Below are 21440 nucleotides of genomic sequence, written 5' to 3'. Positions count from 1 at the left end.
TACTGCAGAAATAGGGACTTACAGAAGCCTAGGCACAACTCACTGCTTCAGAAGGGGCCCATGGTAACTCCATGAAAGAGCCCAGCGTCCACTTCAGGAAGTCTGAGTCCAGGGACTTGTGCTCACCTATTTACCTACTGCTTACTACATTCACAACCCACAGGGATGGCCGTTGTCTGCAGAGGCCCCCACTCTTTCCAAAGGGGCGTGTCAGAACAAAGTAAGATACCACTTAATATGCAAGTTCTTGAGTGTAGTACTGGGACGGAACATACATTTAAATTCCAATGACATTAAAACTGGAAAATACTTAGCAATCTTTGGCCTTGTATGCAAAAGGGACGCTTTCACAGTTTATGACTTATCACCAATAGAAATTATGGTAAGGAAGCTGCAGACAAAACCACTGGCTCTGGGTGCCTGTGGGCAAGCACTTTCCCTTTCTGGCCCTCAGCCTATTTTCCTGTGATCTGATAGAAGAGAACCAGATAGCTGCACATCACAGCTCATCGGGGCTTCCTGCAGAGACTCTGACACCCAAAGAGGACTTTTCATAATTATTTCAAGACATCACTAGTCTGTACGGATCTCTACATGTGCTCTAAATCCTCATCAGACTTTAAGGGTAAAATTAGAAGTGTCCTGTGAGTACTCTCAAATGTAGCAGACTCTTAAACCTAAATATTGGCTCTGCTCAGATTTTGTTAAAACAGCAATGCCACCTAGTGGACACAAACCCGTTCCATGTGTATGGATCTAGGTGTGTGGGGTTGCAAGGCCACAGCCTGGTGACAGATGCCTTGTCTTAATGAGCTATCTGAAACTTGCCATCCATGTTGCTACAACACTAAGTCCATAACAGCATCACTGTGCAAGAAGGCAGCAGAGAACGGTGATGTACTCTGGTTCACTCAAGCTGCGATCTTTTATTTTATGCCTCTGAGTCTTATCTCCAAACCTGGACCAGTAATAGTCATTGTGCTTATGTCAGGGGGAGAAATGAGTAGATATTTATAACTCTGAAGCTATTAATTGCCATTTCTAAGAATTATAATTATCATGGTAAGATCAATATTGTGATTATTACATAATATCCATAGCTATTTTAGGCAGTACAATCTCCTTTTGTTAAGTACCCATTATGTTAAATGATACTCTATTTTTAAGTTTTAAAGAAGTCTTGGTTTGACTGATGAATGACTGTATACCCATTTTATAGGAGAAAGCATTGAGCCTAGATGTCAGATTCTTAGTAAAATCAGAGAACAAATTTGAGTCCAGGTCTAAGTAATCAAAAGTCATTCTTTTAGACCTTATAGTATATTTTCTCCTGCTAAGCGACTAACCACTCAGAAGCTCATTGGCACTGCTTGGCACTTAATGCCTGCTGACCTCTTTCTAGGTGACATTACATAAAGTTCACAGGGTTTTCTGCTGACCTTTTGACTTGACTTGATCATTAGACATGTGAACCACTTGATTGGTGGCATGCTGTCACTGAAAAAGTCCTGTACAGACAAAGGAGAAAATATGAGTTTAGCCACAGTTTAAACGGTGAATCCAAGATTCTGGGTCACTAAGATATTTGTGAGCAGCACTCGTGGCAGCTGGTTCTGAATGCTCCCTCTGGTTCCTGAGAGGGTAAGGAACCATTATGCTGAAATCAGTCCTTATGAATAGATCTTTCTTTTAAACCAGGCTTTAGATGAGCCCGTGTTCAACAAGGTCCCGCAGTTTTGAAATTTTGGATAAATACTCATTTATGAACTACAGCTTAACATTTCAAACAACTGCATATAAATCATCAAGCCAATTATACGTGTTATCAAAGTCAAGAATGAGCCCAAATCAAGCACACCCTTCTCCAGAGGTGCCTGGGGAGCTCACACTTCCTGGGCTAAGGATCCTGATGATAACAGCTTCTGTGGAGAAGGAAATGTGAAATCTTTCCATGTGTTTCAGTCAGCAGGAGCCTCACCCCTGCTTCATGTCAGCTGTGAGGAAACCTCTAGTTGAGGTTAAGGGTCAGAAACTCTTGCTTTCTGAGGCACAGAGTTCGTTAACCAGTAAAGCTTAATTCTAACTTAAACAACTGATTTTTGCTACCATCGACTTCCGGGCATGCTTTGAAGAATTTCTTTTTGCAGTATTGCAGCCACCGGAAATAAACAAAACTTGGATTCTATTCTCACTATCTAAGTGATAGATGTCAAAAGAAATAATTACAATTTGGAATGGAATAGACTGGCCATTAGCAGTAAGGCACCAAGCAGGCATAAGACCCTTTGTTCAATCCCAGCATGCTAAACGAAGTAAATTATTTGTTTAAGCTGTCATGGAACCTAAGCCCTAAGTGATCCAGGACATGAAGGTCTGGGAGATGGTGAATATCAGTTACTCAGACCTCTTCTTATTTTCTTATCTGGAAACTTTTTAGTCTCAGAATTTTGAGGCTGAAAAGCAAAATACAGTTAAGAGAACAGAAACAACAAAGAATATTTCAAAAATCTATCTCTGGGCTTTTCAAACTCCCAGGAGAAGAAGAAGCCATGAAATAAGAAGAGGCTGGAAGTCAACCACAAATTAATATTTAGGCCTCAGTATTGACAGGGCTTGGCTGGGAATTTACTTCAAACTGGCGTGATGGATGTCTCATGTCTCCGGGAATAAAATTTTGTGTGGCTGGTGATAGAGAAGGGAAGCTAGGCAAAGGATTCTCAGCAAGTGAGCAGAAAAAAAATCAAAACGGAACCACTGGTTTTTGCTTACCACCACAGTTCTCCATTTCTCGGGGGATGCTACAGGGATTATACTCTGAAAAAAGCTCATTTAAGATGAAAGATGATTGACAAGGTATCTAGAAGGTTCCAGACAAGACAATTTAAGGCACCAAAGATTTTTAAAAGGCAAAAGAAAGAAGAATGAATATACATACATAATATGCATGTAAATATATATGCATATAAGTACTTAGATTAGCTGGATTGCTGAGGCAGAGTGTGCCTTCCACACCTATCCCCTGTGTCCGGTATTTTGTTGAGTTTCCCTCCAGACAGACACAAAGAAACATGGGCTCACTGGTCTCATTGTTCCCACATAGAGTTAAAATGGATTTCTTCTCATAGTCCCTTTGTGTTCTATTCATGGAATCTGGAGTTTTAAGTAACAAACATAGAAATAAGCTTCATTTTGGATATGTCTATTACGTAACCGAGTCTGAATAGAGGAGACGACATGAGATGAGCCTATAGCCGTCTAGTCTCTGTAATGTATGGCTTCAGACTGTTAAAAGCTACAGAGACAACCAAAAAAATACTGCTTAGGGTGCTTCATTTTGCAAACTTCTCTATCCATTTCAAATGTTGCCTTTAAGTACTCCGAGTAGATGCTATGGACTTAAAGCAGCTCCTTTTAACCGTGTGGACTTTTCTAAGTAAGTGTTTTGTAACGGCCGTTATTTAACTTCCGGTGAGAACGCAATGCAGAGAACACAAGTTCAGCTTGTGGAATATCTATGTCCTCTGGTAGGACCTGCACAAGTACAAGTCACGTTCAATTTAGAGCAACAGTCTAGTGGGTCCTTAACACCAATAGGACAACAAATCTACGAGGAAAGCATCCAAAATGTTCTGCAGAAAGGAAAATCCAGCCTGCCTTGTTTATCCTTTCTTGCCTTGAAGTTTATCTTGTAAATGTCCTTTAAACCCCCCCCTCCCACTCACTCCGGACACAGAGTCTGCAGGCATTTAGAGAAAAATACACTGAGATTTGAAATCACAGGTCCACCTACTATCCACGTGCGCTTGTTCCAAATGTTCGGTTTTGTGGGGCTCAGTCTCCCATTCTGAAAAGGAAAGACAACTGGACAAAATGACCTCAAAGGACCACAGTTTTCTCACCTTCCGGAGAGTTTTGGCAGTGCACACAGGCAACCTTTGTTTCAGCCACTACAATGGGGAGAGCATAGGAGAATGGTAAGGAAGGACTTGTGAGCCACTGTGCAATCCATAGCAGTAAGGAAAAAACAAATCTGATCACAGAGTGAACGTCTGTTCTTGACTCCTGAGGAGTGCCGCCTGGGTCGGTCCCTGGAAAGAGACATACTTGGCCCTGTGATGCATTAACATCATCATATTCTTTCAGCCCTCACAGACACTTCCCATTGTCTGCCTAGCTCAGCCATTCTATCTTCTATTCAAAAGTAAATAAGTAAAAGAATTCCCTGACTGCCACATACTTTTGGGCTGACCGTGATTAGAACTTATTCCAACTGGTGCATGAACATGAATTATTTTAAATTGTGCTTAGGACAACGGATTCTGTAGCTGCTTTTACTGGTCAATCAAATCCACCTTTCTAAGTATCCTTTAATAAACCCTTACCCAAAGACTACTAATATCACCTAGTGATGATGCCAAGGTCACCTGCTGTCACACTTAAGGCACTGATTTCCCATAATTCGGAAACTACGCAAAGCATTTTGAGAGTAGGGAGGCTCTAAGCAAATGTAAAAGTTTGTCTCTACCCCAATCAACGCAAACATACACGGTCAGTTCAACACAAACATACATTGTCAGTTCAAGCGCTTATGAACATGCACATCTATTTACAGTACATAAGTGTTCACACCACTCAATACAGCTTTCCTAACATGCTAACATTTACTAGTGTAAGGAAATCTTCTAATGCACCTTTTCAATTTTGAGTTAAAATTGTGAAAAGTTGATCTTCAGTGAAATTCCCCTAGAGATACTATTTTAGGATTAATTTTTTGATTCAGGATTCAAAACTTCATAAGATTCTTAAATCCACCAGCAAGGGAAAAAAAAGCATTGAGAAGCTATTGGAAAGGCAATTCCATTTTATACACTCAATTTCAAAAGTCATCATAGATATGAAATGTTCTGCAGAAAGGAAAGGGAACGATTTCAGGATGGTCTAACTAGACTTATAGAAAGGGATGCTGGGACCCACAAGGTAACCTTTGAAATGACTTTTGCTGACAACACCGCGCAGAATTGCACTTCCGAGTATTATGCTGCAGCAAGCCATGATTTCACCATATTGCAAGCCTTGACGTTGGCTCTATCACTGCTTGGGATGCTGCAGACTTTGCTCTGTTTTCAAGTACCCACTTTTGAAAGAGGTAGTTAGAGTTAAAAATACCACCATGGCCATGGAAGCAAGAAATGCCTATTGGTCATCAAGTTGATGGAGGTGACTTTGGGACCACTAGCCTAGCACAGGGCTATCTACTAACTAGAAGAGCCTTTATTTTTGTGATGGTCAAGGTGCAGAGAAATTTGTTGAATTGGAAAGTTTTATTTTGTTTCTTTAATTTGGGATGTAAGCTTCTTTTTGACAAGTTCCCAATATTAAGGTGAACAAATTAACCATTTAAACCTGAACCCTGGCTATGAAGGCTAGAGAGACCTGTTCTGTAAATAAGGAACTGTTAGCTCCTTTGTAAACAGGTTGTTCTAGAACATTTTGGATAGTTTCATCCCAGACTACTTAAAAAGCATTTAGATCACCTAATTAAACTAATTAATTAAACAATCAAGATACTTTTTTAAGATTTAAGATAAGTGCTTAACATATAAAAGTGGGCTCCAAAGGTTACCTCTAAATTGTTTTTTTTTCTAAAGGTCAGAAATATATTGACTAAACTTCCAAATATGCAGTGAGAAGGGAGGGTTGCTTCTGTCTAAATTAACGATCAATCCATGTGTCAACAAAATTCAGATAATAAACATCAATCCTAATGATGGCCCTGAGCAATTTTTATAATTAGATTTCATCATCTGTGGTCCTCTAACCATCCTCTGGGCAGGATGGGGAGGTGCAGTTCTTAAAGGGGAGTCAGCAAGGATTCGGGTGAACTTTGCAGTCCATTGTCTGTGTCTTTCATGCCGGAATTCCATGGGCCTTTAAAGCCGGGTTCCCTTCTCTCCCTTTAGCTCAGTAGGATGTGTCTTGCATGAGTCAAATGGAACAAAATGTGCCAGTCAGTCTCTCAGATTCCAGTCACTCTGTCTCCCAGAGCCAGAGAGAGTGTCACTGTGGCTAAACTCTCCTGTCGACAGAACCATGACTGGGAGAGATTAATTGACTTTCTCAAAAAACATAAACTAGAAGTTGGGAAGGGGTTGTTCTGGACTTCCCCATCTTCGAACACAACTGCCTCAAAACTGGGTAGCTGTAGACACTTAAACGTGCTCATCTTTTCCCATTGTTCTGTAGAGGAGGTCTCTTACTTTGAAAGTTAATTTTGAAATGGAATGTTTTCATAATAGATTCTTTCTCAATTTTGTCGACTGTTTCAAGAAAGAAAACCCTAATTTCCCAAAAATTAGACATGCACTGTTGAAATAAAACAAAGGATGCATGATCCAAAACAGCTTTCAACTAGCCAGCAATGAAAAAGCATCCTCTTAGGCAGTTAATATGTTTTTGCTCCTTCTTTTGCATTTTGGATCAGCTCAGCTAAAATATAGAAGCTTGCACATGCTCTTTTGATTCTTCTCAATTTCTCCCCTTCCCACCTTCTGTCAAAATGCTGTTGTACATGACATGGTCTTTCTGAATATTAAGAAAATATTAGCAATTTCTAGTCATCTGTTCAGCCAGTCTTTGTCACAGATTATCATTACTTACATTAATCTGATCTATTCTCTGCTTCATTATTACACATATTGTGTTTTTTCATACTCTCAGCACTCTATAACTATATCAATTATAAAAACTATAAAAGTACAACCTCATAATTTGTTAAGATACTATTTTCTGAAAACTAAGGATCTTTTGGTGCTGGTCTACATAAAGTAAAAAAATCAATTCTGCTACTCTGATATGAGTTAACAATAGAACTCATGTGAAAAGCAAACTCGAAGCTACTATGAATCACTGGGGAGAGTAATGACGGCCCAACAATGGACTGAGCCAACAAACAACACATAGGTTATTGTTGCAACCTCCCACTGAAAAGAATACAAACCAGAAATGCTAAAACTTCTGTTTTGTCAAAGGCAATTGGATCACTAATAGACCAAGCATTTAAGCTTCAGTGTTACTAGTGTTTTAATTCTCTTCATGCTTAAAGGTCTTGTGTTCCGGATAGAAATTCAAAGTATCGGAAAGGTCTTAACCACATGGTGTCTTCTGACATCATAGTTGATGAGAAACCACTGCCCTCTTTCTATTGAACAACAGAAAGGTAGAAAGCGTGATTCACTGGCAAAAGGCAAAAGGTGCATTTCATTCTGCCTTCACCTTCCAGCCAGCTGGTTTAATAATGTAGCATAGTTGCCCTCTCAAAGCATGGAGTCTGGGGAACCTTGATACAATGAAACCTCACATGGGGGCTTAAACCTGCCTTCAGATAGTCCATGGAGATAGCCTGGCATTAATTCAAAGCAAATCCCCCTAAGCATTCCACATCCACACTAGTCACATGCATAAACTACGCAGACTGCTCAGCCCTTCTCTAGATCCTTAAGGCAAATTGCAAATTAAAGATCCATTAATCTCTTTGATTGAAATCAAATATAGTATTTTAAGAAAAATATTCCCACCCCCCCCAAAAAAAAAACTCTTGTAAAAGAAACCAAATGGGGGGTCTAGCTTGCTGAGGAGAAACCATCCATTCTCTTGGGAGGGAAGAGGAGAGGGTTGAGAAGTTCAGATGCCAGCCCTCCAGAGCCATGGAGAGCACCCCCGTCTCCTCTACTCGGTGCAGTTAGAACAGGGTGCTCTTGGTAATAATACTAACAGCAGCAGTCTGTAAAGACATGCTCAACTTCCCACACTCCCAGAACCTGAGTTCTTAATGAAAGCACCTGTGGGATGCTGGACCCACAACTGAGACAGTGTAGCCTTTGGAGAGCCCCCATTTGCTGAACTGTCTAGTGAAAGCTAAAATAAACCACTTTGGTGAAGAAGAAGAAGAAAAAAACCTGCTGAGTGGTTGGAATCAGAGCTGCAGAAGGTCATTGGCTATTTTAGGAGCTGCAAGCTGGTCCCTGTTGTATAACATCACAGCTACAAACATGAACTTGTCACCTTGGCTGTCAGTTTTCTCCCCTGCTGAAGCAGAGAAGTGGCCCTGCTACCCACTGAACCTGGCAATGGGTGATTTGTTTCTGAGCTTTGCTTTACTGTTGAATTGGTATGCAAGAAAAGTTGTTCTCCATAGATTTCTGTAATTTTGCTTCAAAATGTTTTCCAGACGTCTTTTTTTGTGTGTGCCATCCACTATGGCTGACCTTTAAAACTTCATCTGGCTGTGTGAACTCTTCCCCCATCAATCAACCACACGGTGCTGAGAGGGCCTGAAAGAGGGGTTCCTTTTCGTTTTGACTCATTAGATACATTACAATGAGAAGTATCAAGATGGACAAGAAGGTGGAAGTTAGAGAGCAAGGGAGAGAGAGAGAGACACAAGAAGGGAGGCAGAGAGACAGACAGAGGCAGTGAGACTAAGACATAGATGGAGACCAAAAGAGAGACTTACAGGACTATTTAGGCCTAGACCATCTGGAGATATAGGAAGGAGGTTAACTCCAGCCCCAGGCTTCCATAATTATTGCATACACTACAGAGAATTACCATCATTTTTATTCCATTTTCCCCTTCAAAAATTTAATTTCTCTCCTCTCGTTGCCCACATCATAAGTAGAGTTCAGATTACCCTTAAGACTTTTGGGTAAGTGTGACAATTTAGTAATATTGTTTTATATCTTTTCACCAAAAATGGTAGAGAGTTTTCATGGATTATTATCTCATGTGAATTACCCATTGTAATTTTTATCTCATTGAGTTAATTCTTTTATGAATTTACAAGTTCTATTAACTAATTTTAAAACATGGATTCCAATAAGCTTTCCCCCTAAGAAGAATCAGTACTACAATATAAATCTAAGTGTAATTTCACCAAAAGGGGGAAAATGTATGTTTATCCATATGGGAACATACATGAAAGTCAGAGAGATATTTTTCATAAAGTCAATACAAAATAAGGATTATAAACTTAATATTAACCTGTAATCACACACCCAGTTTCCCTAATCTGCCCCAGAATCAGAACTGTCCCCCCTTGTAATTGAGAGCAGACGACAGGACTGAGCATATTTTGTGTCTCTCGCTCTTCGACATCATTTTAACAGCAATTAAAGCAGCCTTCAGACTCTCGGTGAACTGAGCAACCGCTGCTTGACTGAGCATGTGCACAGGGTCTTCACAGAATGGTTGCAGCTGTGCTGTCCCAAATCACCTTCCTCCCACTTCCTGATCTCGGAAAGTGTAGGGTCCGAGAGCACCACCTCTAGACAAGGCAGAGTTTGTCACATTCCTGTCGAACTCATTATCCCAGCACAGCTCTTGCCAACTCCTCTTTCAACATAGACCATCTTCAGCCCGAGCTAGTTAAAGAAACCAATAAAAGGCAACTGCTGAGACGTAGCTGCAATCCAAGTCAGGGTAGGAGATGAAGGGTGTGTGATTGCCCAGTAAGATCCCATCTCCTCTGTTCTTTCTCCTCAGCCTCCTTTGTCTGGACTTTCTCATGTGGCTGGTCCCTGGAGGGGACGGCATCTGCTATTACCTTTTCTCTTTTTCCAGGCAGGGACTCTTGAAGCTCCTTTGGCTCCCAGCAGGAACTTAGCATACTGCACTCACTGTCTCTCCTTTGTCCTCTCTTTTTAAGTCCTTTTCACAACTGCAGACTCTCAGTCCAAGAAAACTATCTTGCTCTGATGTTCAAGCATCTTTGTAAAGGACAGAATGAGCCCTCTGCCCATAGTCTTTTAAAAACCAGGAATAGCTTTGCCCTGTGCTTTATTGACCTGAGCCCTGGAAGGACCAAGTGAGTTTCTGCACATAGCTGTCCTGCACACTGCCTTCATTGGCACATATGAGCCTTATGTTCAAAAGACATTTGACTTATTTCCTACCACAAGGATGTGGGAAATTATAGTCCATCCATGATGTTCCCTTCTCTCCATCCTCAATGCTTAGGCTTTAAGGTTATCAAACAAAAGATCAACCCTAGCTTTCTCAGAACCTTAGTGAATCAAGGGAGGGTATGGATACTTGACAAAAAAAAATGGTAGCTGTATTGAAGGATGTATGGACATTGTCAAACCTTTATAATAAGTCAGCCACAGTTACGCTCCTCCTATTGTTGATGCTCCTGTTTGCTGCCATGTCGTCTAGTCCTGCTTATTTTTTTTTTCAGAATTGTCTTACATCCAAACCTACTGGCCCTCCTCTGCCATGAGTTAGTCCAGAGCAACTTATGTCTGACCTACATTTTCACAACAACCTGACTACACTCACACACTCCTCAGACACTTCAACACTTCCTTCTCCTTGCCACGGCTAAGATCACCTTCCTGGAACAAAACTCGAATTATATGACTCTTCTCCTTCACAGTATCCTCTGGCTCCCCAGTGTTAAAAGGTCAAGTCTAAAATCCTAAGAGAAGCAATGCCTGGGCCTATTTCCTCAGAGTCCTGTGTCTGTCCTCACATAAGCCTCATTTCTCCCTGCTTCCTCCACACCCTCGCAAACACTGGACCTTTGGATAGAAAAGATGAATCTGACTCCAAAATGGCTTTTGCAAACACTCTGTAAACTAGTCCAGAGTTGCCACTCTTTCTAAATCTTGTCTCTGCAGTAATAAAATAAAAAATAAAAAGGGAGTCGATGATAAAGAATTAAAGGTTGTAAAGTATCATGGATAACATCTGAAATGACCTTATCTAGTGCACACCTCTGGCTCTGCCTTCCTGATACTGTTCCCTCTGCCTGCGGTACATCTTATCCTTGTCCATGTGACAAACCACTACTCACCCTTCTGATTGTTTGCTACCTTCTTTCTCCCCCAGAAAGAACTGAGCACTTTCTCTTTGAAGACCCTCCAATAATTAAGGGAATTTATTTCATCATACTATAATACTCCGAGTAGATACTATGAGATAAAATCGATGTTTGTTTTGTTTAAATTTATACCAGTTTTATTTTTTTAAAAAAAAATGAGTATTTGTTAAGTGAACACATAATATTGTTTTCTAGTTCTTGAAATCTCAGAGTCTTGAAGAGTCTGAGAAAGACAATTTCACAAAAATAAGCACACTATCAGCCTAGATAGAATCAGGACTCAACACCAAGAGGGAGAATCCCAGTATGACCAGCCAGCCCCGCTGCAGGGGGCCACAGAGAGGCAGGGAAGCCTTGGCTACTGGTGTTCCAGCAACCAAGTCCTGAAGTGAGTAGACTGGATATCCAGTCTCCTCAGTCCTTCCACACATTGACGGTCCCCGTGCTCCTCTTCGATGCTCCATAAAACTGCATGTGTCAAGTGGCAGAAGACCAGAGGATTCTTAAACTTTTCTCCATACCTCCCAGAAGATAACCCAGAAGAGCGGATCATCATCCACAGTGCAGTTTTAAGTAGTAATTCTAGTTCTGCTTATAAACCTGCAGCCTGTGAGTCACCAACAAATCAGCATGCCTTTGAAGATGAAAACCAGCCACTCTGGGGCTGAAGACTGTAAAGCTTTAGTGTCCGGTTTTCATTGCATAACTGCTGGGGAACAGATATCTAATTTTTAGAATATAAATAATTAGACTCCTCAAATGAAATTGAAAAATAATCAACCATGACTTACCAATCTATTTTAATATAATGTAGAGAGTAATTCCCACCCTTCTTTATAACATGGGAGGATATTCAATACACTTGGAATATAGATTTTTGTAAGGAAAGGATTTTGTAATGTAATATGCTAAAAAGCTAGAAATGTTGATGTTGAAGCCAATAGAATATGACCGTCATCATAAGTTAGCATATTGCAGTACCTTTATCTCTGTCACTTTATAGTTCTGGTTTGAAAAATGCTAACATATATTGAAATGCCTCCCATTAGGAGACTGACTGAAATAGCAAATAACCCTCTTTTATAGCCATTCAACTCTGCACACTGCTTCCCTGGCGAGAAAGCACATAGAATGTCCTTCCAGTAATAACAGTAGCTACCATTGACTCGAAGTTTCCAATCAACTAAAGAGAACTTCATTTAGAAAGTTCACTAGGAGCATAATTTAAATTTTTCATCCTCTGTGTCATTGAAAATCAACCAACTTCACACCATATACACCAGAAATACAGTGAAGGGCAGAGAGGGCACTGACATTACTTTGATATCTATCCAGAGAAACAAAGTAAAACCATTTAGATTAAAGCAAGCTTACATTGCCAAAAGCACCTGAAACACAAAAAAGCTTCTGCAAGAATGGTGGTGACCAGATGGGCTTGGTCATCTTCATTCCATGCACATCCCCACATCCAAGAACCTTGAGTCCTTGGGCTTTTCAGGCTTCCCTCTTTTCCATGTATTCAAACAGCCAGCCAGCTCCATCTGACACAGGCAACTCCTAGCTAGTTTTCAGGAGCGCTTTCCTGTCCAATTTTATTGCTCAACCAAAGCCAAAATAACAGAAATTTAAGACAGAATATAAAATACAACTTAGCTGAGACAAACAGCCCAAAAGATAATCTGTCAACTCCCTTTTGGTTGATATGATTGTTTCCTTGTTTATAACTTTCTGCAGAAGTATCATATGAAAATTTTATACGATGAATTTAATGTCACCATGAACATTATTGGTCACCTACTCGCAGGCCAAAGTTCTTTCATACCTACTCTGTCCTTAGTGGTAACTGTGAGAGATGCACATAGCCATAAATAGAGACAGAAACACATGTTGCTGGATGAAGCTTTGTTTTTCTACTTAGTTTTCCCTTCTACGCATAAACACTTTTCTCTTTCATTATATTATTTTATTTGATTTTAAATATGAGAACATATATGTGTATTCAATCCCCTCTTTCTGGCATAAAATTATGTCAGTGCTTTTCAAAACATTTTTGAGAATTTGGAATGGGTGTGTTAAACTTTTTAGATATTATCAGTCAAAAAGTGAATAATAGGGAAACTTAATGTGTGTTTTAAAGTCAAACAGTTATCTGAATGCTTTACAACTTGTTCACAAAAGCTATCACCAGGGAAGGAGATGAGAAACTTTGACTGGGAGATAATAAAGAGCTTGGAATTTTTAATAAGCTAGGAGGTAGAGTTTAGATGTTTTCATATGATTGTACAGCTAGCCCATCACTGGCTTCACCCTTTCCAGAGCATCTTCTAGAAATCATTTTTTGGAGTAGAAAGATTTTACTCACAAAACCTCAAATTACTGTTTTATTCTGATAGATCGAATTGCACAGAACATCATTAAGTCCCATCTGGAGACTTGCCAGTACACAATGGAGGAGCTACATCAGCTGGCGTGGCAGACCCACACCTACGAGGAAATAAAGGCATATCAAAGCAAGGTATTCTGGGGACTATGGGGATTGTGTCTGTATCCACCCATTTCCTGTTTCGTTATCTCACCGTTATCGACATGTTTGGCCTCAGCATTCTTGACTGTTGGACTACCTTGTGCATTGTAGGGGCCATTTGCTGCCTCTCTGGTTTCTACTGACTGAGAGTATCTACAACGTACCAACTTCACACAGTTGTGGCAAGCAAAAATGTCCACTTGTTGCCACAAGTTCCCTAGAAGGCATAACTGCCCTGGTTGAAAGTCATCACCCCATTTGAACGACGAGAGATGGAGCCTTTGTCAGACGAGGGACTTCTCCTGGTAGCATGGGTTGAGCCAAGGAAAAGTATTTAGATGATCACCGCCAAAAATGATGCTCAAGGTTGCTAAACAAACACAGGGAGCAAAACATTCTACATTTTCTTCTTGCTCAACATTCCTGAAAATGGCCCTACAAAAGGCAGTTCACCCGGTACTATCAGTAATAGCCATGTTTCTCTAAGTACACTAGACACATTTAAGGGAAAGAGCTGCTCCTCAGGTCTAAGGATTCTTATTATTTGACTTTGGAACTGAGACTGCCAAAATCAACCAGTTCTACCAGTTGAAGTAAATGTGTTTATCTAAACGTATTATTTAAACAATATGGTGACCTAATTCTTGCTACTTTTGCATAATTATAGAAACATACAAAAGAAGATTCATAGAAACTAGACTTCAAAGCCACATAGATTTAGGTTTCAAAGAGAAATAACTAAAGTAGTAAAATACATTTGAGGTCCTCTATTACTTATTAAAGGGACTTGATTTGAACTCCTATCTTTCCTATGGAATTTCTCTTATACAAAGGAAAAAAATTCTGAGTCATTTGGTGGCTTCTGTCTGCAATTCTGGCACTCAGGTGGCCAAGGCAGAAGGATTCTTTGAATCTGAGGCCTATTTGAGCTCCACATTGAGTTCTAGGCCAACCAGGGCTACACAATGAAACTTTCTCCCTCCCCACATAAAATAAATGACAACCAGAAAATCAGAATTTTTTTTTTCTTAAATTCTGGGGAAAGAACACAACATAAAGATATTATGTTCATTGTCGACCAGGTTCCCGTAAAAACAGTATTATGGTAGATGCTAAGATAAAATCACTATTCATCAACATGGGGTTGGTTCTTAACTAGCAAACTAAGAGGAAGTTTGTTGCTGTAAGAAATGGGGAAAATAGTTATTTTGCATTCTATAAACCTTGCTTCTCCTGATTTAGCTTTGGCAAATTAGCTACTTTTGACAATTGAGGACAATGGAATTGGCATAATTCAAAAGAGAAAGAAAAGCCATCTCTTGATTTCCCACCTTGGGTGGCAGTGACCAGTGTGAGGGGCATGCGCAGTTCATCAGCTCCGCGGAGGCGCTCAGCTCAAGGTCTGTGTCCTCTGCTTCAGTCCAGGGAGGCTCTGTGGCAGCAGTGCGCCATCCAGATCACCCATGCCATCCAGTACGTGGTGGAGTTCGCAAAGCGAATAACAGGCTTCATGGAGCTGTGTCAGAACGACCAGATTTTACTGCTGAAGTCAGGTAAGCCAGGCCGACCTGTGGGGGCCTGTTTCAGACAGGGACTGCTTGACCCTCCGCCCTCTGATGGTCCTAAAAAATCCTGCTTCCACAGGTAGGCCGTTTTACCACCTACATTGTCAGCTAACTCCCTAAGGAAACCCAGTAATAAAAATGCCCTGATATTCATTCATTTCCCCCTTTGAAGTCAAATACAATTTTGCTTATTGAATGTAGAGCTAGCTATTAATTGCGGAGGCTGAGGTGCCCAGCTTGACAGGCAGCGAAAGTAATTAGCGTGTCAAGGTGGCCGAACTGCTGAGCTGGCGCTAAAACCAGCTCCTTGCATTCTGCAAGAGAACAAAAACATCCAGGCTGGCTGAGCTGAGCCTCCATGGTCACTTCCAATCATTTTAATAAGAATAGCCTCCAGCAGGGATCTACCGGAAGAAACTCCTCTATGTGGGGATTCTTCCTTCCTCTTCTCTAATGTTCTCTTTAACATACAGGAAGACCCTTAGGAACTCAACATAAGATTTTTTTTTAAAAAAAAAAAAAAAAAAAAAAAAGCAGAAACAAAAGCTTGTGTCTTTCTTGGAACCCTTTGAAAAGAAAATTGGAACACAGTAACATTTGGGTTCATCTTCCTGGACTTCCACAGTGAAAATAACATCCCTTTCCCATGAACATGTCTTCACATTTGCATGTCTCATTTGTACTTATGAGATCGGCATCGTTTCATACTTGAAGCAAAGATTGTAAAGATGAAGAAGGGTCAAAGGTTGTGTTCAATATCACAAATCATGATAAAGCTGGTGTTTGAATATAGGCCACACATAGTTGTTATGGTAACATAATATTGATTCCTTAACCAATAATATAAACCGGCAAGAACTTTGACTCAGGCACTAATTCTAGCGTTATCAGTTATCAGTTACCTAGCCATCCTAAAATTTAGCTAAAGAATTATTTCTTTATCTTGCTCTCAGCGCTATAGTTTATAGGGAGTGGCTTGTCCCTACTATGTTTAACTTCTTGCACACTGAGGCAATTCCCGTCAGGACAGGGGAATCCACTTTCTCCCTCACGCGGAGGACTGTCCATACTGGATGACAGAGTGGCATCGGCAAAGGCTCTGATGTTGGGCTTCGGTTGCTGGTCCTGTAAGAATGTCATCTCCACAGAAGGCCTGGACTTCCGGGCAGTATAGGCACTGGGCTCTGGGAGCTAGATTCTAAAACAACACAGCAGGTGTTCTTAGGGTCTTCTAACTTAACTTAAGAAGCCACAATGGGCTGTGAATACCATCCTCTATCAGTTAATGCCACCATGAAAGCCCACCCAGGGTCAAAGGTACCATATGACTTCTACCTCTTGATGAGTTTAGGATGTGTGGAATAAAAATAAAAATAATAAGTAAAATCTGATCCATTTGATGTATGAACTTGGACTGACACCCTAAGACAGCAGTGTGCTAACCTTCAAAATAAAGGATGGAACTCGAAACACAGAACTCCGAACTAAGAATTTTATCCCATGCAGCAAAGGAGCTTTCCAACAGTTCAGAGAGGCAGCCACCATCACAGACCATGGAATTCAAACCTGTTAAATGGAAACCCAGTTCAGCACATTTCTGAGATTCAGAGATCACCAATTCATGGCTGTGATTTGGGAGCCACTGAATTATATGGTCATTAACATCTCTGCCTCCTGAATAAATGTTGTCTCCAGTATTTACCACCTTAAAACTTCCCATAATCCTGCAATGGAGCTATCTAAAATTTGAAATGGTCAGTGCAAGCTGCACCCATGATAATGACTGTAAGGGGCCCAGGAAATTATCTTCCATAGTGCAAATAAGCAATAAATGATATCTATTCCCATTGGTGTCAAGATGACCATGTGGAGTTAATATTTGTTCATCTTCTCCTGTCTTTAAACCCAGAGGCTAACAGTAAAGAAATTGAGCAAAGCAAAGAAATAAACCCAAACATCAGAATAGAGTGAGAGCGTAAGGAAGGGACCATAGGTGCAACAACCACCTGGACCATCTTCACAGAGAATTTGGTACCTTGGAGTCGCTAACCTTCAAATGGGGCAAAGTTCACATCTCCAAAATATGGAGAAACTGTGCAACAGTAGTGCTTCTGGATAGAAATGGATGTTTCGATGACAAAAAAGGGCAGCAGATGAATTTATTAAGCACCTACTGTGTGCTTGGAACTTTCCTTGGTCCTACATGAAGCAAGACTGAATGAAATCCCCCAATAGCCTATTGCCATTGCATGTGGCAGAGAAACCCAAAGGTGATTTTTCCCAGTAGTAGCCCTTTTCCCAAAGCTCACAGATTAGATGTGAGGCTGACACAAGTCCTTCCTGAACCATTTGTCAATTACAAATTCAAAAGCTGGAGTGAAATTTATTATTAGTCAAAAACCCCCAAAGAAATGCTCGACTCCCCACAAAATGTTATTGCTGCCTTCCATATTAGCTACCTTTACCGTATATTTTCTCTTTAACTCTTCATCTAAGTGTTAGGAAAAATTACACTAAGTATCAAAAGGTCTTCCGAAAATTTTTATTCTGTGTGTGGGGGGGCACACACGTGCGTGCCACGTACACCACATGAGTAGAGGTACCTACAGAGACCAGTTACATGTGGTTGTGACCTTTCTAACATGGATACTGATACCTACTTTGGTTCTCTAGAAGTGCAGCGAGTGCTCTTAACAGCTAAGCCATCTCCTTAGCCCCTAAGATTACTACTTTAAAAAAAAAAAGAACGTTCCTAGATTTGGTAGAATAGCCCAGACCTTGGGGGCTGAGGCAGGAGGACCATGAGTTTCAAGGGAGATCTTGTATCAAAAAAGTAAAGTCCTGAAAAGTTTCCCATCTCTTATGCACTAGGACCACTTTATTGTTGGATATATGATATACACATATGAATCTTGAATTCTTTTATCTTATAGGTTGCTTGGAAGTGGTTTTAGTGAGAATGTGCCGTGCCTTCAATCCATTAAATAACACTGTTCTGTTTGAAGGAAAATATGGAGGAATGCAGATGTTCAAAGCCTTAGGTAAGTTCCTCTTGGATGACAACACAGCTTTACTAAGTGTCACCAGCTCCCCAACTTATACTGAAATAGCAATAATATGCCTAGTATCTCATTATTTGATTGGTATTGGACCAGGTGATTGTTCAGTATTTCATCTAACTCTCCAGTTCCTATCATTTCAGTCCCTAATCAGGAAGGGAAGGAGAGAACAATGAGCTTTATTAAAACTGGCACAATTGAAGCCTAGTGGAAATAAACAAAGTCTGATGCTAAATGGGTTGAGTCCACTCTAGATTACTCTTTGTACAGCCCCCATTTTTTCCTAACTTCTGGCTTACTGCTCCACAGAGCATGTTATGCAGACCACTGGAAGTCTATAGGAGTGACCTTCGAGTTTCTTAAGTTAATTCGTAATCATGGGTGAAGATGATCAAGAGAAATAACCGTGTGTAACATACACACCCGCCTGATGCGGCATTTGTTTTCCACCCAGAAGAGTGTGCATCTGCCTGTGGACTCTGAGTTTCTGGGGAGCACAGACAGTGGACACTGTCCTGATCAGAGTGACCCCTAGATCACTCTGTGGGCCACACCAGCAGGATCAGTCTTTGGAGGTGCTGAGTTGCCTCCTATCCAATGGCCAGGAAGAGGCACACATGAGAACATTAGCAAAGATGGGCTGAGGCCAGGAAAGGTCTGGACAAGTGATAGGGCCACTTGTTCCATATCCATCCTTGGACACCAAAGAAGCCACTGGCCTTTCACCTCTTGTGCTGTTAGCTGATATGGCCGCACCAGCAAGTCCAATGGGCTGGCACCTTTCCCCTTCTACAGTTGATATGCCTCCACGTCCTCCTCAAGGCTAGATTTTCAAGAAAGGAGGAAAAGACTTGGCAGGCAGCTTCGGGATATTTCCAGCTTCATCAAATAAACATTTGCAGAGATCAGTGCAGAGATACAATGCTATTTTGTCAAAATTCACAATGACTAAGAAACTGACCTGTGAGCCTTGTAGACAGTGAAAATCAGTCTAATTTGGGGAGTGGGGGTGCACAAAATAAAAGAAGCTCGTTATCATTGTGTAAGAAGTCTCAGTTTGAAGCCCCTGGACATCTCATGTTGCCAGGTTCGAGTACCATTACAAATGACACTCCCTGAACCCCAGCATAGAATTTTATAGGTTTTCTCTGAAAGTTATGGATTAAGTCTAAAGGAGTCTCAAATCCCTTATTTTTTTTTTAAAAAAAATCTTTTCATTTCTTTTATTTTTGATCTTTTATTCTCTCCTTTTCCGCCATCCAAACACTTTCTTTTTTTTTTTTTTTTTTTTTCTCGTGGTTTATTTTTTTTATATTTAAAAATTTCCATCTCCTTCCCTCCTCCTCCCCCCTCCCTCCCCTCCTTCTCCCCTTTCTCTCCCCTCCTTCTCCCCCTTCCCTCCCCTCCCCTCCACCCATACCTCCCCTCCCTCCCTCTCAAGGCCAAGGAGCCATCAGGGTTCCCCACTCTATGCTAAGACCAAGGTCCTCCCAACTCCCCCCAGGTCCAGGAAGGTGATCGACCAAGCTGAGAAGGCTCCCACAGAGCCCGTCCATGAAGAAGAATCAGAGCCCAGAGCCATTGTCCTTTGCTTCTCAGTCAGCCCCCGCTGTTGGCCACACTCAGAGAGACGGGTTTGGTCGCATGATCCATCAGTCCCATTCCAACTGGAGTTGGTGATCTCCCATTAGTTCTGTCCCACCGTCTCCATGAGTGAACGCACCCCTCTCGTTCCTGACTTTCTCCCTCATGTTCTCGCTCCTTCTGCTCCTCATCGGGACCTTGGGAGCTCAGTCCAGTGCTCCAATGTGGGGCTCAGTCACCTTCCCCATCTGTCGCCAGCTGGAGGTTCCCTCACGGTCCTGACTTTCTTTCTCATGTTCTCTCTCCTTCTGCTCCTCATCAGGACCTTGGGAGCTCAGTCCGGTGCTCCAAGGTGGGGCTCTGTCATTTTCTTCATCTATCGTCAGGTGGAGGTTCTATGGTGATATGCAAGAAATTCATCAGTATGGCTATAGGAACTGGCCTTTTCAGGCTCCCTCTCCTCAGCTGCCCAAGGAACTAACTGGGGGCGTCTCCCTAATAGAGCCCTCCTCGCTCTTTCAAATTCGTGCCCTTTTTCATTAATTGTTATTACAAGCATAGATGTATAAGTACATATGTTAAATATAACCTGCTCCATCTTTGTAATGCTACTTGTATGTCTGACCATTTGGTATTTGACTAATCTCTGAGAAAAACTGTTCCTCCTGCTTTCATCCTTCCATAGGTGTCTGTAGCTCCTTCTTTGTGGAGGGCTAAGGCCTCAAGGTCTCCCTCTCATCCACTCTGGCATACCTCTTATCGTCCTCGGTCAGCTCATGTCGAGGCAGTCATGTTGGTAAATCTTTGTGGATGTGAGAGTTTCACCACGTTCCCAGACTGACCTCAAACTTGCAATCCTCCTCCCTCATCCTCCTAAGTGCAGACGTCCTACGCATGTGCCATCAAATCCAGCTTACTTGCAACTTTTTAGCTAGGAATATTTTCAGGCTTGTCGAGTTGAGGTTGTGTGCCCAGCTGATGCGACACAGTACTCACTAGTCAGTAGTTCACCCCCTCACCGCTAAGGCTGTCTTCAGTTACCTGGCAAAGGTGTTGCCCACTTTCCTCTTTCACTTCTTGTGTCTAGGGACTTAAAATGTCCTGTCCGAGTGTCTAATATGCAAGCCTTTGATTGCCTACTTGATAATGAGGGGCTTCTTCCAGTGCCCCATCTCACAAGTTCAGTATTTCCCCTCAAAATTTCTCCTTCCTTTTAGGTTCTGATGACCTGGTGAACGAAGCGTTTGACTTTGCGAAGAATCTATGTTCCTTGCAGCTGACTGAGGAGGAGATCGCTTTGTTCTCTTCTGCTGTTCTGATATCCCCAGGTAGGAAGGCACGGGTCCCTTGCCTTCTTTTCAAACCTGCTTCACTATCTTTAACATCAATTACACCTTCCCAAGCCAAAGCGTTAAAGAAATAACTTTAAAGGGACCGTATTTTCTCTAGCAATTGTTTGATATTTTTGGACAATGCAAAAGCAAGTAGTTTCACATTTATTAAAATGGCCCATTTTCCCCTAAAACAAGAATGTCGCATGTGGCAGGGATCACCCCAGATCCAGGTAACCAAAATTGTTCCTCAAGAAATAAGAAAAAAACGAATAGTGGCCTGACTGAGTGTCAGGGTTCTATTTTGAGTTTAAGAATAAAGGAAATTATTTTTTTTAATGTAGAGTCCAATAGAGAGAAACCTACAGAAAATGTCTAAATGAAAGACCAAGTATAGGGACCTTAATTACCATTTTTAGGACTTTTCTACCCACAATGCATTGCAATCATCTTTCAAGACAAATATCCTTAGGAATATTAAGCATTTCTAAGGGGAAG

General features: G+C 41.2%; 1 protein-coding gene across 1 annotated transcript in view; it reads left to right on the top strand.

Moving 5' to 3' along the window:
* Rorb (RAR related orphan receptor B) overlaps positions 1–21440 on the top strand; it is a 178475-nt gene that overhangs the window by 140626 nt on the left and 16409 nt on the right. The window contains exons 5-8 of the mRNA XM_038333899.1: positions 13273–13394; positions 14824–14956; positions 17902–18009; positions 20829–20939. Of these exons, the coding sequence (XP_038189827.1) occupies positions 13273–13394; positions 14824–14956; positions 17902–18009; positions 20829–20939 (474 nt within the window). The remainder of the gene's footprint in view (positions 1–13272; positions 13395–14823; positions 14957–17901; positions 18010–20828; positions 20940–21440) is intronic.

Source organism: Arvicola amphibius, chromosome 1 (assembly GCF_903992535.2).
Source record: "Arvicola amphibius chromosome 1, mArvAmp1.2, whole genome shotgun sequence".
Classification (NCBI taxonomy): domain Eukaryota; kingdom Metazoa; phylum Chordata; class Mammalia; order Rodentia; family Cricetidae; genus Arvicola; species Arvicola amphibius.
Note: the sequence above shows the minus strand (reverse complement) of the source record. Positions and strands in the feature narration are given on the sequence as shown.